General features: G+C 32.7%; 1 protein-coding gene across 3 annotated transcripts in view; it reads left to right on the forward strand.

Annotated features, from left to right (window-relative positions):
* Dnah3 (dynein heavy chain 3, axonemal) overlaps positions 1 to 15221 on the forward strand; it is a 547435-nt gene that overhangs the window by 497748 nt on the left and 34466 nt on the right. For all 3 annotated transcript variants that reach the window (XM_072538195.1, XM_072538196.1, XM_072538197.1), the window contains 8 exons: positions 2652 to 2878; positions 3003 to 3177; positions 6810 to 7046; positions 7727 to 7966; positions 9828 to 10022; positions 10082 to 10308; positions 13783 to 13948; positions 14051 to 14254. In XM_072538195.1, the coding sequence (XP_072394296.1) occupies positions 2652 to 2878; positions 3003 to 3177; positions 6810 to 7046; positions 7727 to 7966; positions 9828 to 10022; positions 10082 to 10308; positions 13783 to 13948; positions 14051 to 14254 (1671 nt within the window). The remainder of the gene's footprint in view (positions 1 to 2651; positions 2879 to 3002; positions 3178 to 6809; positions 7047 to 7726; positions 7967 to 9827; positions 10023 to 10081; positions 10309 to 13782; positions 13949 to 14050; positions 14255 to 15221) is intronic.

Here is a 15221-nt window from a genome sequence, read left to right on the forward strand (position 1 = left end):
TTATATTATAAACTATATATAGATACAAATAGTAAATACGTATTTAAATAAACGTCAAATGTTCTGATAAAGTTAAATTTAAATGTTCCAAATAAAGATTAACATATTTCTCGATTCCCGGCTCAGGATTCAATAGAGTTCATGAATTAACTTCTGCAACAATAATGCGTATACCAGTAAACTGGACTGGATATAGCAGAAAATAGATTTGGCAACAAATTGTGTAGGTTGAACTTTACCCCAATGGAATGATAGCACCAGCCGCTATCGAAAACGACGTCTTTTACGACATACAGGAACCACAAATGTATTGATCATGTCGGAGCAGCCTCCACCTCTACTGAATGGAACGACTCTCCCTTTCGACTGACATTTGATTGGAGAGCGGGCCTCCACCCCTTACTAAGACGCGACCGTCTTGCTTGGTTGATGGAACTCGTCTCTTCGATGACTGAGCAGCCTACACCCCTACTGGATGAAACGATTCTCTGTTACAAACTTAAAACTAACATCGGTTACTACTACTGCGGTTAGTTTCTTTTTTTGTTAGTTGAGTTTTTCCAATATGACGCTATGTGTTGCCGTTAATTACCAAAACGATCCGCAATTTTAATGAAAGACACACATTTCTCTATGCTTCATTGTTGATGCAATGTATAAATGAACAGTCCAATTAATTGCAACATTGTATATTAACCGTTTATGGTTCTGTGTTTTTGTATGGAAAATCTTGGCTAACTACTACTAGTACTAGTAAATAACCATTTGTTGTAATCCGATAACATATCCAATATAAAGCCTACTGCCATTCCTTACTGTCTGTCCTTATCCTGTTAGTGAGTTTCTTTTATGTTATCCTTCTTTATTTAAATATGTTTGGTTTACTGCAGATTTTTCTATGGTATCTTTTAAGACATTTTATTATTTCCTTCAGGTCCTTCCATTATTTTCTTAAAATTCCTTCAGGTCTATGTTTCCCCCATATATTCTATGGATATGCCTATTTTCTTAGTTTACTTCTTGTCGCAAGCTTATCTATCTCACTGTTGACAATAGTGACACTTTTTCGGCTAACATCTTAAGAGTCGTACTTAATACTTAAGAGCTCTTGTTAACGAACGTTTTTTTCAACGGGTAACGGGCCGATGCTAAACGGGTACCCGTGTCGACGGTTCATAAATTTCAAGGGAAATGCGTCCGTTGACAGTATCGAATCTCTGAAATATCGTCAGTTTTAAAGTAACAAGTGCACGCAATACATGTTATATCATGTTGTCGTCAAAGCAAAAAATTATACTAGCGTATTATTTGTATAAAAAATGCAGAAGAAACGGGAGAAGCGTAAAAGAAAAATATGGATACATCCTATTTTGTTAGAAAGAGAAAAGTATGGTACTTTCCATACACTTTACGAAGAATTGAAAAAAGACGAAACAAAATTCTTCAATTACTTCCGAATGGGTCAAGAAACTTTCCGAAAATTGTTAGGAATAGTACATGATAAATTAAAACGCTGATTAAATTAAATTAATACATGAGCTGTTTATTTTTATAGCTTTCCGTGGTTTTATCCCACAACACAGGTCGATTTTCTACCGCACTTATTAAAATTTTCATATCAAAATCCATATTTTAGCGGCAACAAAGGAAGAAATTTATTGAAACAACGGATGCTCGCCCAACGCCGTTAACACACTTCCATAAACTAAAAAGGTTCACTGAGGGTTCACGGTACCGGCCCGTCGAACGTCTTGCCGAGGGGGACTGGATACGTAGACGGTGAAAAGTTAACCAACGGGTTGGTTGCCGTTGCGTGAACAAACATTCATAAGAACCTGAAAGACACTGAGCAACGGCCGACGGGACGGTGTCAAAAACGACCCGTTGACCGTTGTCGTTAACAAGAGCTCTAATACGTACTAAAAACTTGTTTAATTTGTTTACTTTCCGAAAAGGTCTACGTAATACATAATGACGGTATTAGATTTTTGTTTCGATATAGGGCAGCGGCAAGCCGCTTATAAGTATTTCGACCTCTTTAGGTCTCCTCAGAGCGGCATAGCCACTGCTCTGAATCTGAAACAAAATCTATCCCGTCGTAGACCAATAGTTATCAAAATAACTATTTACGGGCGTAATTAATAACAAAAAGAAAAAAAGAGATTTCTATTTTTGTTATTAGATGGCTAGAGGGATATTAGTAATTTATCAAGTTGTTTGCTTTACAAGTTTTAGAAGGTACAGTGGTAAAAATTTGAATTCGGTTTCGTTGGTAGAAATCGTATGATTTCTCTTTTTGTCTATGTAATACTTCCTTATTTATGTTTCTGTCCTTTCAGAATAATCTGAGCATCCGGCTTAGACACCACATTTCAAAAGCTTTAAGATTGATAATTAATCTAGCCTTTAATGTCCAGTTTTTCGCTTCGTACAATATAACAGACCAGCGTAATATTTAAAACATTTTAAAAGTCCCTTAAAATTACTATTATAGAATTACATGGTTTTATGTAAGCAAAACAACAATAATAACCAATAATTGTAGTTCAAAAACTTCCATTGCAATTAACTTGCAATAAAAAAACAACACAAAAACTTTCTTAGATGTTTACCGAGATAAATTATCTACATATTATAACTACATATTTTAGTTTTGTTGTGCGGCTACATCAGAAGTATATAAAGAAGCGATACAGCAGTTTTTGCCAACACCTGCAAAATCACACTATACTTTTTCGCTACGAGACTTCTCCAGAGTCATTCTTGGACTTCTCCTCACACCTCCCCAACGGATGGACGATCCTGACAAATTTATAAGACTCTGGATTCATGAAACGTACAGAGTATATCATGATCGACTCATTGATGATGATGATAGGTATGTTTTTATTAATAATTATCTAAATTGTAATGTCAGTATTTAAAATTGTTAAATAATACAATTAAAACTGTAATTACAAAACTTCTCATATTAAAAAATCTCTAATAAAAATTATTTTTAGGAAAAAACTTTTTAATATTGTCAAAGAGGCATGCTATCAAGGATTTAGACAAAAATTCGACAAAGTATGCGCGGTGTTTGTTCCCGAAGACGAAATAATAGCACCCCGCCATCTCAGAAACTTGTTTTATGGAAATTACATAAACCCAGACGCAGATCCTAAAATATATGATGAGGTACGTTGTCTATTAAAGTATAATTGGAATACAATTTAAAAATTAAACCTGTAAGGGAGTTCTGCTTTGTAACATATTACAAAGCCGAAACATTTTGTTGATTCAAACTAATGTCAGTTTTAGTAAAATATTTAAAAATGACATGAAGTATATTCCATCAGTAAATATTATGTAAATATGTCAGTAGTTTGAATTTAGCGGAAAAAATGAGGTAATAAAGATAGTTAAGTTGATCTTTGTTTAACGTAAAAGAGTTGTTAAAAACTCTGGAATTTTCTTATTAAATTATCTACTAGAGAAGCTATCAAATCTTCTACATGAAAAATATCTAAAAAACTAAATCCGCAAAAACTATTAAACTAACACGAGGCAACAAGGACAAATCTGGAATATTTGTCCAATATCTATTAGTTTTCAGCCTCCTCAATTTGATTACGACATTAAAGCTAGTCAAACGGTTTCAGGAATGACCTAGTAAGCTAACTCTACTATTTACAGTTATTGAAATAATACAAAATAATCTAAATACCTCTAAATTTCCAGGTTTTAACCTAACTAATGGCAACGACCTTCCAGAAAAAACAATAAATTTCTAACATAGATATATAAACGCTATTTTAATATTGAATAATTTCCTCTTTTTCCTCTTATGGTACCCTATTCAATTAATAAATGTTGTCGATTACTTTCACAACTTTCTCTATTTTCTACTGTTCTTCTAGTTCTTCATTATTTAAATTCATCCAATGTCGTATATTTCGGACCCAAAAAAGTTTTTTTGATGAGACGACTTTTTGTAAAATTTGGAAAAATTTTTTTCAAGGGGGTACCCTTGGATTTTTATCAAATTTCGTTAATTGGTTATATTGGCGTCAATTTTGGTCCTAGAGTCAAGCGAATGGACATTTTCTACATAAAATTGGCGCTCGTTCTTCTGCCATACTCAGAATTTTCCTACATCTAACGGTTCGTGAGAAAAATTTCCACTTGGATGTCTGTATTTGCTGAAAATTTCGTGAAAATTAAAAGTAAATATTTTGTTTGAAATTTGAATTATTTCGATTAAGGGTGACTTGCTGTTTAAAAAAAAAAAATAAACATGTGGCTAGAAATTATGCACCGTTTTGCCGGAAAATCGAAAAAACTGTAGACCATTGGATTTTTATAAAATTTCGTTAATCGGCTATGTTGGCGTCAATTGTGGTCCGAGAGTCAAGCGAATGGACATTTCCTACATAAAATTGGCCGTTTGTTCTTCTGCCATACTCAGAATTTTCCTACATCTAACGGTTCGTAAGAAAAATTTCCACTTGGATGTCTGTATTTGCGGAAAATTTCGTGAAAATTAAAAAAGAATATTTTGTTTGAAATTTGAATTATTTCGATTAAGGGCGACTTGCTGTTTAAAAAAAATAAACATGTGGCTAGAAATTAGGCACTGTTTTGCCGGAAAATCGAAAAAACTGTAGACCATTGGACTTTTATTAAATTTCGTTAATTGGCTATATTGGCGTCAATTTTGGTCCGAGAGTCAAGCGAATGGACATTTCCTACATAAAATTGGCCATTCGTTCTTCTGCCATACTCAGAATTTTCCTACATCTAACGGTTCGTGAGAAAAATTTCCACTTGGATGTCTGTATTTGCTGAAAATTTCGTGAAAATTAAAAGTGAATATTTTGTTTGAAATTTGAATTATTTCGATTAAAGGTGACTTGCCGTTTAAAAAAAATAAACATGTGGCTAGAAATTATGCACCGTTTTGCCGGAAAATCGAAAAAACTGTAAATTTTTTAATTCGATTTTTCCTCTTTTCCGGCAAACTGGTATTAAGGGATCAGAAAAAAACACGTGTTTGGAATAAGCTGGACCAAGTGCATGTACCAAAACATTAAACATATTTTTTTTTTGTAAAATTTGGAAAAAAATTTTTCAAGGGGGTACCCTTGGATTTTTATCAAATTTGGTTAATCGGCTATATTGGCGTCAATTTTGGTCCGAGAGTCAAGCGAATGGACATTTCCTACATAAAATTGGCCGCTGCTCGTTCTTCTGCCAATCTCAGAATTTTCCTACATCTAACAGTTCGTGAGAAAAATTTCCACTTGGATGTATGTATTCGCTGAAAATTTCGAGAAAATTAAAAGGGTATATTTTGTTTGAAATTTGGATTATTTCGATTAAGGGTGACTTGCTGATTAAAAAAATCTACACATGTGGCTAAAAATTATGCACCGTTTAGCCGGAAAATCGAAAAAACTGTGATTTTTTAAGTCGATTTTTCCTCTTTTCCGGCAAACTGGGGTTAAGGGATCAGAAAAAACACGTGTTTGGAATATGCTGGACCAAGTGCATGTACCAAAACGTTAAACAAAATTTTTTTTTTGTAAAATTTGGAAAAAAATTTTTTAAGGGGGTAACCTTGGATTTTTATCAAATTTGGTTAATCGGCTATATTGGCATGAATTTTGGTCCGAGAGTCAAGCGAATAGACATTTCCTACATAAAATTGGCTGCTCGTTCTTCTGCCATACTCGGAATTTTCCTACATCTAACAGTTCGTGAGAAAAATTTCCCCTTGAATGTCTGTATTTGCTGAAAATTTCGTGAAAATTAAAAGTGTATATTTTGTTTGAAATTTGAATTATTTCGATTAAGGGTGACTTTCTGTTTAAAAAAAAATTAACATGTGGCTAGAAATTATGTACCGTTTTGCCGGAAAAGCGAAAAAACTGTAGACCATTAGATTTTTATCAAATTTCGTTCATTGGCTATATCGGCGTCAATTTTGGTCCTAGAGTCAAGCTAATGAACATTTTCTACATAAAATTGGCGCTCGTTCTTCTACCATACTCAGAATTTTCCTACATCTAACGGTTCGTGGGAAAAATTTCCACCTATATGTCTGTATTCCTTTTTTCGGAAGTCACTCAATATAATATAATATAATATAATATAATATAATATAATATAATATAATATAATATAATATAATATAATATAATATAATATAATATAATATAATATAATATAATATAATATAATATAATATAATATAATATAATATAATATAATGGGCACTTAGCGGTAAGTCCTGGTTAACACTGGACTTTAAACAGCAATGCTAGGATGCAAATTTCCATCTAAAAGATGTTTTTGAACTTATTCCAGGTTTATTTTGATATCACTTGTGCTTTAAAGCTCATATTGCAACTGTCGGGTTGTTACAAATCGTTGGGTTAGGCCAAAAAAGCGTCAAAAGTCGTGGCACGATTTCTGTCTTGACCAGCTCTTTTGGTATTCTCACCAATTACCCTGTATAGTTTAACCAGTCGCGATACTGATATAAGAGACACGCCAAATCTTTTACCTATTCGGTGATAACTCCAACCTTATGCATGTTTTCTAATATAAATCATCTAATAAGAACTATTCAACTGTCCACTAGGAAGCAGACTCAAAAACTACGACCAGAAAACTTTACAATAAAGCATTGATGAATGGTAACAGAGTCAAATCTTTCATCTTGCATTATATGTAGTAATTATTCTGTACATTTATTAAAGATATTGTACATGTCAATAAATAAATAATATATAAGTTATTATTAATCCCTTTGTTGCGTTTTATAGATTTTAGATATGGACGATTTAATAGCTAAAATGGAATATTATCTCGAGGAACACAATACGATGTCCAAAACTCCCATGAATTTGGTTATGTTTCAATTTGCTATAGAACATGTATCGAGAGTCTCGCGGGTTATAACTCAACCCAATGGAAATGCATTGTTAGTCGGTGTAGGAGGATCTGGAAGACACAGTTCAGCGAAGTTAGCAAGTTTTATGGCTGAATGTGCCATATTTGAGGTAATATGCTGTTACCAATTAAATAATAACTTTTATATAATATTTTTGAAAGCAGTTTGTCCTGTTAATAGTTCAAATCCCGTTTAAAAGGTAAAACGAAAAAGTCATACTTTAGGGTGCTGATGTGGAAAGTTTTCTTTTATTCGATCAGTATACATCATATCTATTATGGAGCACGAATCTATAGTCTATGAATTAAGTCATTAATAACTATGCCCTTCTATGGCTTAAAACTATCAGATATCTGTAATATTTTTTCACCAGTTTTGGTTTTTTAGACTGCTAAAGTTTTGTTTCATCATAAAAGAAATTTTTCATAGTCCTTGATGACTGACGTGATGGAAAAGTTTATTACCAAAGCTTTACTCGTTATTTCATCCTCGTCAACAGACTCACCAAAAATTGTTTTAAAATTGAGGCCGTGTCTCGTACATAATTTACTCATCTAGAAATTGGATGCCTTAAATTTAATAATTTTCAAATTTTATACACATTTTTAAAGCTTTTTCCTTACTCTTTTGCAACATGAATTCGTTGTTCTTTTTTTATCTACCTGTGGTGCCATATAATAAAGATTTTGCGTTCTTAAAGAATTTATCTTTAACTTTCGTGTAAGTGTTCTCTCTTTTGGTACGTCTATGGGTACAGAGACCATTATTTATCTTCATTTTAAATTCTAGATTGAAATAACCAGGACCTACAGCACTTCAGAATGGAGAGAAGATTTGAAGAAATTATTAACTAGGGCAGGTACAGAAGGAAAACCTATTCTGTTTCTTTTTGCTGATACTCAAATAGCGGACGAAGGTTTTATTGAAGACATCAATACAATTCTCAATACCGGTGATGTGCCAAATTTGTATGCGCCGGACGAAAAAGCTGAGATTTTAGAAAAAATGCAGGCAGTGCTTAAAGAAAGCGTGAGTTTGTTATCTTTTTGTCCAGTGTTTTAAAATGAATTTTTTAATTGTATTTATCAATAAAAGTACTAATGTGCTTAAAATAGTCATTAGCTACAAGTTTGTAACAAGAATCTTTAAGCTAGTAAATCACTTCATACTAGTGGGAAATGTAATTTCACGAAATTATACAGTATTCTTTTTCTGCGACATTACATCAGCTTTTAACAATATTAAAACTTTTATTTCTGGTTTCAGTGTTTTTCAGTCAAAAGATTAAGTGTTGGAAGTAGACAGACTAATTTCCTAGTTTTTAATTAAATTAATCGTGTAGGTCCTGTGTCACTATTTCCTATTGTCTCTTTGTCGCACTCTCATTTTCTCCAGATTTTATTATTTGAAACGTGGTTTTTATTTCTCAATGATCCGGCATGGATCATTTTACTACAAAGATGAATATATATATTCACAATATAGTTTTAATGATGTTTTATTCTCACCATTGTCTCTACAAGAACGACTGCAGAATATCTACAAATGCAATGCCCTATATATAATCCAATAGATTTGGAAGTTTTAAGTAAACGAAATGCTGTTTTGCTACATTTTCAAGTTTGTTTCTTCTAACATTCTCAACGATAAACTTTTTTATTTGAAATAAACCTCAGCGCAGAAAAAAATTCTTGCCTATAGAAGGAGAAAATACGTTTGAAAACGATACGCTGAAACAATTTAAATGGTTAAAAAATAAAGTTAAACAAGAAAATTCTATAAACCTTTTATAATAAAAAAAGAAAATAATTCAGACTACTGTTTAAAATATGTTAGAACGGAAAAGTAGCCAAAATTTACCATCTTAAACAGCATTTCAAAGATTATAAACAAAATTAAAAATCCTCAGGAAATGATGATGTACCCGAAGACTGACTTTTTAAATATGGATGTAGTAGTGCCATTGATCAAAAAAATAAATAATAATCATGGCTTGAAACGAGGAACAAATTGTAGGAGAATGTTATATTTAACAAGATACTTAACTCACAGAATGCAATGTAACGATTATTTTAGGCATATTCCTGAGAGATCGAACTCCAAATGTAGATATATTCTTTTTCTTCAAGTGCCCTCTCCTCGATGGTGGTTGGCTGCTACAACTACAAACTCTTTTCTGTGTTTAGCTTCTGTTAGAAACGATAGTTTCTTCCTACTCCTCTATATACGAAGAATGTAGAAAAACTGCTGAAGAAAGAACAAGAACCCTTAAGTAAAATAGGACTAGATACGTAGCAAGAATGGTTGATAATATCGCGTGAAGATCCAGAGAAAATACCTTTAGACACGGGAGGCATTCTCTAACAAGATGAGGTATGAAACTAGGAGATTTGTCAGAGGGCAAAAAATATTTTGCTACCCTCTTTCCTGGTCCATTTCATTTTTAGATCTATTATTTGCATTTCAAAGTCCCACAGCCCTTCAGGAATTTTTTGTCTATTTTTTGAGAACTCAGATGGTACATCATTCATGTTTTTTATAATTTATGCTCAGTTTTCAATCCTGCGATTTCGGTGCCGGAGCTTAAGTTACTAATTTATATCAGCAGTAGGCATACCAGTATACCACTTCACTTTAGGCTTATGTAAGTTACTTTGTGTTTTATAATGACGATAATAATTTGGTATATGTTGTATGTCTAATAAAGTTGATAAATTGGGCAACAAAATCATAATAAAGTAAAAATTTGAATAATTTATTATTTTTTTATAAAATTTTCCATCCTCTAGTTGTGTTTTAAATATATATATATATATATATATATATATATATATATATATATATATATATATATATATATATATATATATATAGTTTTTAATATTTTCAGACCAAAAAAATGGAAGCCACCCCATTAGCTTTATATAACTTCTTTATCGAACGAGTAAGAACAAATCTTCATATAGCACTTTGCTTATCACCGATTGGAGATTCATTTAGAGTTAGATGCAGAATGTTTCCATCTCTTATTAATTGTTGCACCATCGACTGGTTCCAGAAGTGGCCTGACGATGCACTAGAAAGGGTAAACTATCAACTCCAATACTAAAAATTGACGTGATTAAGGATTATGATTTTTTATAGGTAGCTCATATGTTTTTAAGTCAAACAGATATCGGTCCAGAAATGATCGGCGTTTGTGTATCGATTTGCAAACATTTCCACGTGACCGTTCAGGACTATTCTGATATATTTTACACCGAACAAAGAAGAAAGACATATATTACTGCTACGGCTTATCTTGAGTTAATTCAAACATTTATATCTCTCTATGCTTTAAAAGTAGATCAGATTACTTTACAACAGAGAAGGTAAATATATAATTTTAGTTTCTAAATCAGTGAAATGTTTTTATACCCCTTTTGTCCATTATAGGGATTTTCTTGATCTTTTTTCTCTTAAATTTTTCTTTTATTCAGCATATTTTGTTTCCATTGTATTGTTTTTTCCTGCTATTACATATCAAAAAGACTGAAGTTACCTATAGAAACATCATGGACATAAGCGAACTGAGATGTCCCAGATCAGAAGCATTTGCCAGAGATAGTGAAATATAAACATATCAATAATTTCTGAGGAATACAAAGTATTTTTCTTAAATATTCATCAATTTTGATTGAATTTTAAGAAGCGACATATCATTAAAATGCCTAATTATTCAGCAATGAATTTATCTTAATTTAAGTGTTATATAATGATTTCTCTATGACGAAATAATCGAACAAAAATTAAAATAAAAAAAAATGTTAACATAAAAATCATTATAAAACATAAAAATCTAACACCAAATGTGTTTATTAATTTAAGTTTTCACCAGAAGTACTAATTAAAGCTTGAAACCACCTTAGCATGCTTAAAATTAAATTATCAATTTCGCTTTGAGGCTATAGGATCCATTCCTGTGTAAGATCTTGAAGACCTTGTCTATATCGACATCGACATATCGAGTATATATGCTCGATATGATTAAGATCTGGCGATTGTGCTGGCCACAGTAAAAGTGTAATATCCTCATTATAAAACCAATCTCTTACTTTTTCTGCAGTATGTGGTCTGCATGTAACGCAAATCAGGACCTGCAGTAACGGTAAAGGGAATTACAACAGGATATAAGATATGATCACTATATTGATATTGATTCAAAGTGCCTTCCGCAAAAACGGAAACAATTATTCCAGCCATCACAACTTGTAGACCACTATATGGACGAACACTCTACACATGCCTGAGTTTCTCTTGTTGACTAGGTCTTCTACAACTACATTCTTGTAAGCCGCAATGCATATGTTGTTGTGCCCACCCCAATCATAGTTTACGATTTCCATGACGTAATATAAGAACCCTCAATGGATTCTGGCATGCAGGCTAGCTTCCTGTAGTATATTCCTTAAAGTTACATACAGTAATGTTGTGGATATTTTCTAAGACTCCACAGGGTTGACGTGCAGTAATATGCACATTTCGACTAATCCTGCTACATAACGATTCTGTCGAGGAGTAATTGTAATTGACGACCTCCATGTCTCTCAGCAGTATTACTAAATTGTTCATGTGGACACCATAATCTCAAAATCACGTTCCGAGACACCTTAAAATGACGTAATCAGCTTGTAAAAGACCAGCCTTAATCGAACTCAGAGCACTTACCACTTGAACATGAATAAATACCGACGTTCAATGACTATGGTTGCGTTTATAAACTTGTTTGAGTAAACTTTTTAAGTAAATAAATCTATCTCTTAAATTTGAAGCACTTTCTCTTTACAGTTTAAAGCAATTCATCGTACGAATTTGATGCTCTGTAACTTTTGTGTTAATAAAACAGTGCAACTGACAGATTAGTTTTCATGGAATACCTTTATTTGTAGAAAACAAGTTTTTAAATCGAGTGTTATGTATTAACAAAAAACTGTTTTAAGTTTTCATTGAAAAAAGTAGAATAATAGTGGTATTCCTTAGACATTTTTGATGTGTGTATAATTTTCTACCACTGACCCTGATGAAAATAGCAACTATGTTTGCAACTATGGTTCTATTACCGACAGACTTGTTCTCCAAATGTGTATGCTCTCACCGGTGAAAAAAAAAAAAATTGGGCGTTAAAGTGTAGATGTTCTATAGATAGCTAAATAATTGTAAATGACCTTTAGAAACTCAAACAACATTTATTTTGAGACACTTCAATGCGAAAACAGAAAAAGGTAAAGACAGGACTTTGCAAGAAACCATCGCTTTGAGAAAGTAATAAAACTGAAAAAATGCTTTTTCTGTGTGGAACATAACATAGCTATAATTAATACCTCGTAAAAATTTTCAAAGAAGCAGTTATATACTTAGAGAGCACCGCGCGATGAAAGCGCAAACTCGAAAAGAAATCAGATTGACTACATAATAGTCAACAAAAGCTTTAGAATCATCATGAGCATCATCATCATTCTGGCTTTATAAGCCTGTATGGGTCCTAGACTTCTCAAGAATTTCGCTCCAGCCGTCGCTATCCATCGCCTTTCCCCGCCAAGCAAACTTTCCAATATTTCTCACATCTTTATCGACGTTTTCAAGGAATCTTGTTCTGGGTATTCCTATTATTCTTTGATCAACAGATCTATTCTTCTTCTCATTGCGCCGTCTTCTTTCGAAGGTTGGCGATCCAAATGGCAATTGTAGTTTTGGAAACTGCTGCGCGAAAGATCTCTGCGGATGAGCGTTCGAACCATCTCCTCAGGTCTTTCACCCACGAGTTCTGGCTTCTTTCTACTGATCTTTTGCCCTGTACTTTTCCTTCCAGTATAACTTGAAGTAATTCATATCTTTCGCCTCTCAACACATGACCCAAGTATTGCATTTTCCCCTCTTTGATTATTCTTAGTAATTCTTTTTGTTTACACATGCGACGAAGTACCTCAACATTAGTAACTCGTTGTACCCATGGAATCCTCAACATTCGTCTGTTACAACAGATTTAATACAATAGATCTATTAAGAAACGTTTTTCCAGCTGACTCAGTTTGTTCCATCCGCATTACATGCCCTACATACTCAGATGTGCTATCTTAATGTATATTACGATATCTGGTTTCTGGTATATTCTATAAAATTCGAAGTTGTTTTGTCTTCCTCTTACTTTATTGCCATTCACCTTTTCATAGATTCGCCTCAGTACTTTTTTTTCGAAACATCTTAACATATTTTCATTACTTTTACAAATTCTTCTTGCCTAACTACACTCTCTGTCCATCCGAGACGTACTACCTTAATGCATTTATGACGTCAGGCTCCTCATCCAGTTAACTCTGAATTTATTAGTGTTCTATATATGATCGGATTCATTTTTATAGGATCCTATGATTCTACTATTTATCGTCTTAGCATGATAGATATCTGGAACTATAGGTATCTGATTATTTGAGTTAAAATAGAACATATATTTTGTCTTTGCATTTAGTTTTAGTTCCATTTTCAACGAAGATGCCCTTAATGACCGAAATCCTTCAGTCAGAGCCTGTGTGAACCTAGCGATGATGTTAAAGCATCTGCATATTCATCGTCTTGTCAGCATAAAAAATATTTATACTTATGAGCCTTTTGACTGTTTTAATTTGAGTAAACAAATTTTGTCCGTTTAAAGTAATTTTCTTCACATTAAAAAAGTTATAATTTTCGATGTCACTAATTTCTGCGCTCAGTTATATTGTTTCTTACACGGCTATAATATTTAAATACATCTGATTGTAGTTTATTTAAATTATTTTAAAAATAATTTAAAACTATTTAAAACTTTAAAGATATGAAACGGGATTAGAAAAACTGGATTTCGCAGCTGGACAGGTTGGTTTAATGCAAGATGAATTAACCGAACTGCAGCCAAAACTAATAATTGCATCAGAGAAAACTGAAAAACTGATGGTCAAAATTGAACAGGATACGGTTGTTGTCGAAAAACAAAAAGAAGTAAGTTTCAATTAAAATCGCTATCTTTAGATATAAAAGATTATTATTATTCACTTTTAATTTTTCATAACAGTAAATTTTGATTAGTAATTTAATGTCTAGATTGTAGCAGCCGACGAAGCTGTTGCAAATGAAGCAGCTGCGGCTGCACAAGCTATCAAAGATGACTGCGAATCAGATTTATCCGAGGCCATTCCAGCCTTAGAAGCTGCTATAGAAGCTTTAGATACATTAAAGCCTGCCGATATTACAGTTGTAAAGTCCATGAAAAGTCCACCTTCTGGTGTAAAACTAGTTATGGAAGCTGTAAGTATAAGATATAATTTTATTATTATTTTATTGTAGCACATTATCTTTCATTATTATAATCGACTATTACAGACGGTTTGAGTCTAGAACCCTTCCTATGATGTACTTCTTTTTGTTCATCTATATGTTCTGCCTATAAGAAAAGGACGTACCCCCCTGTCATTACGTTTCCAAACCATAACTTATTTTGGTTATATTTTGCAACAATTTTGACTCTCCTCAAAGGAGGAGTTGCAACTCCTCTCTTGAGTGTTGCATCGAGCACAGACTTTGGCAGGTCTTATGTTCTTACGAATTGTTCCACTAAACTAGATGTTGATCTGTTCTGAAAGCTTTCCGCAATAAGCACTGAGGTGTCGTCCATTTGTGTTCTCCCTACTGCAATCTCTCTTAGAGGTCGGGTAAATAAGATTTATATATATATATATATATATATATATATATATATATATATATTTTATTTTATTTATATATATAATATAAGCCTTATATAAAGAATACAATGAAGCAGTTGAAGCTTATACACGTATTAAAAACGCGACAGAAAACATCGAACTTCTGATCAACTCCCAGAAAACTAAATATATGCCGACTGTATTAAGAATGCAACAAAACAATTTATAGGTGCAACACAAAACTATAGAAATGATGGAAGAATTCTGAAAGAGTGACTTAGGGTAACTGATTGACTGCAAAAACAACACATTCAAAAAAATAAGAAAAAGAATACGCGTGGCTAACTGCTATTATTTTGGCCTAGGCCCTCAACTAAGAGTAAGAAATATGTCAAGAGCAACAAAGTGCAAACTTTATAATATAAAACAATAATACGCCCAGTGCTCACTTACGGATCGGAAATATGTGCAATGACGACCAGAGATGAAGAGTTACTTCGAATCTTTAAAAGAAAAGTATTCAGGACCATATACGGCGATGTTAACGAACAGGGCCTGTGAAGAAGGCG

This window comes from Diabrotica undecimpunctata, chromosome 7 (assembly GCF_040954645.1).
Source record: "Diabrotica undecimpunctata isolate CICGRU chromosome 7, icDiaUnde3, whole genome shotgun sequence".
Lineage (NCBI taxonomy): Eukaryota > Metazoa > Arthropoda > Insecta > Coleoptera > Chrysomelidae > Diabrotica > Diabrotica undecimpunctata.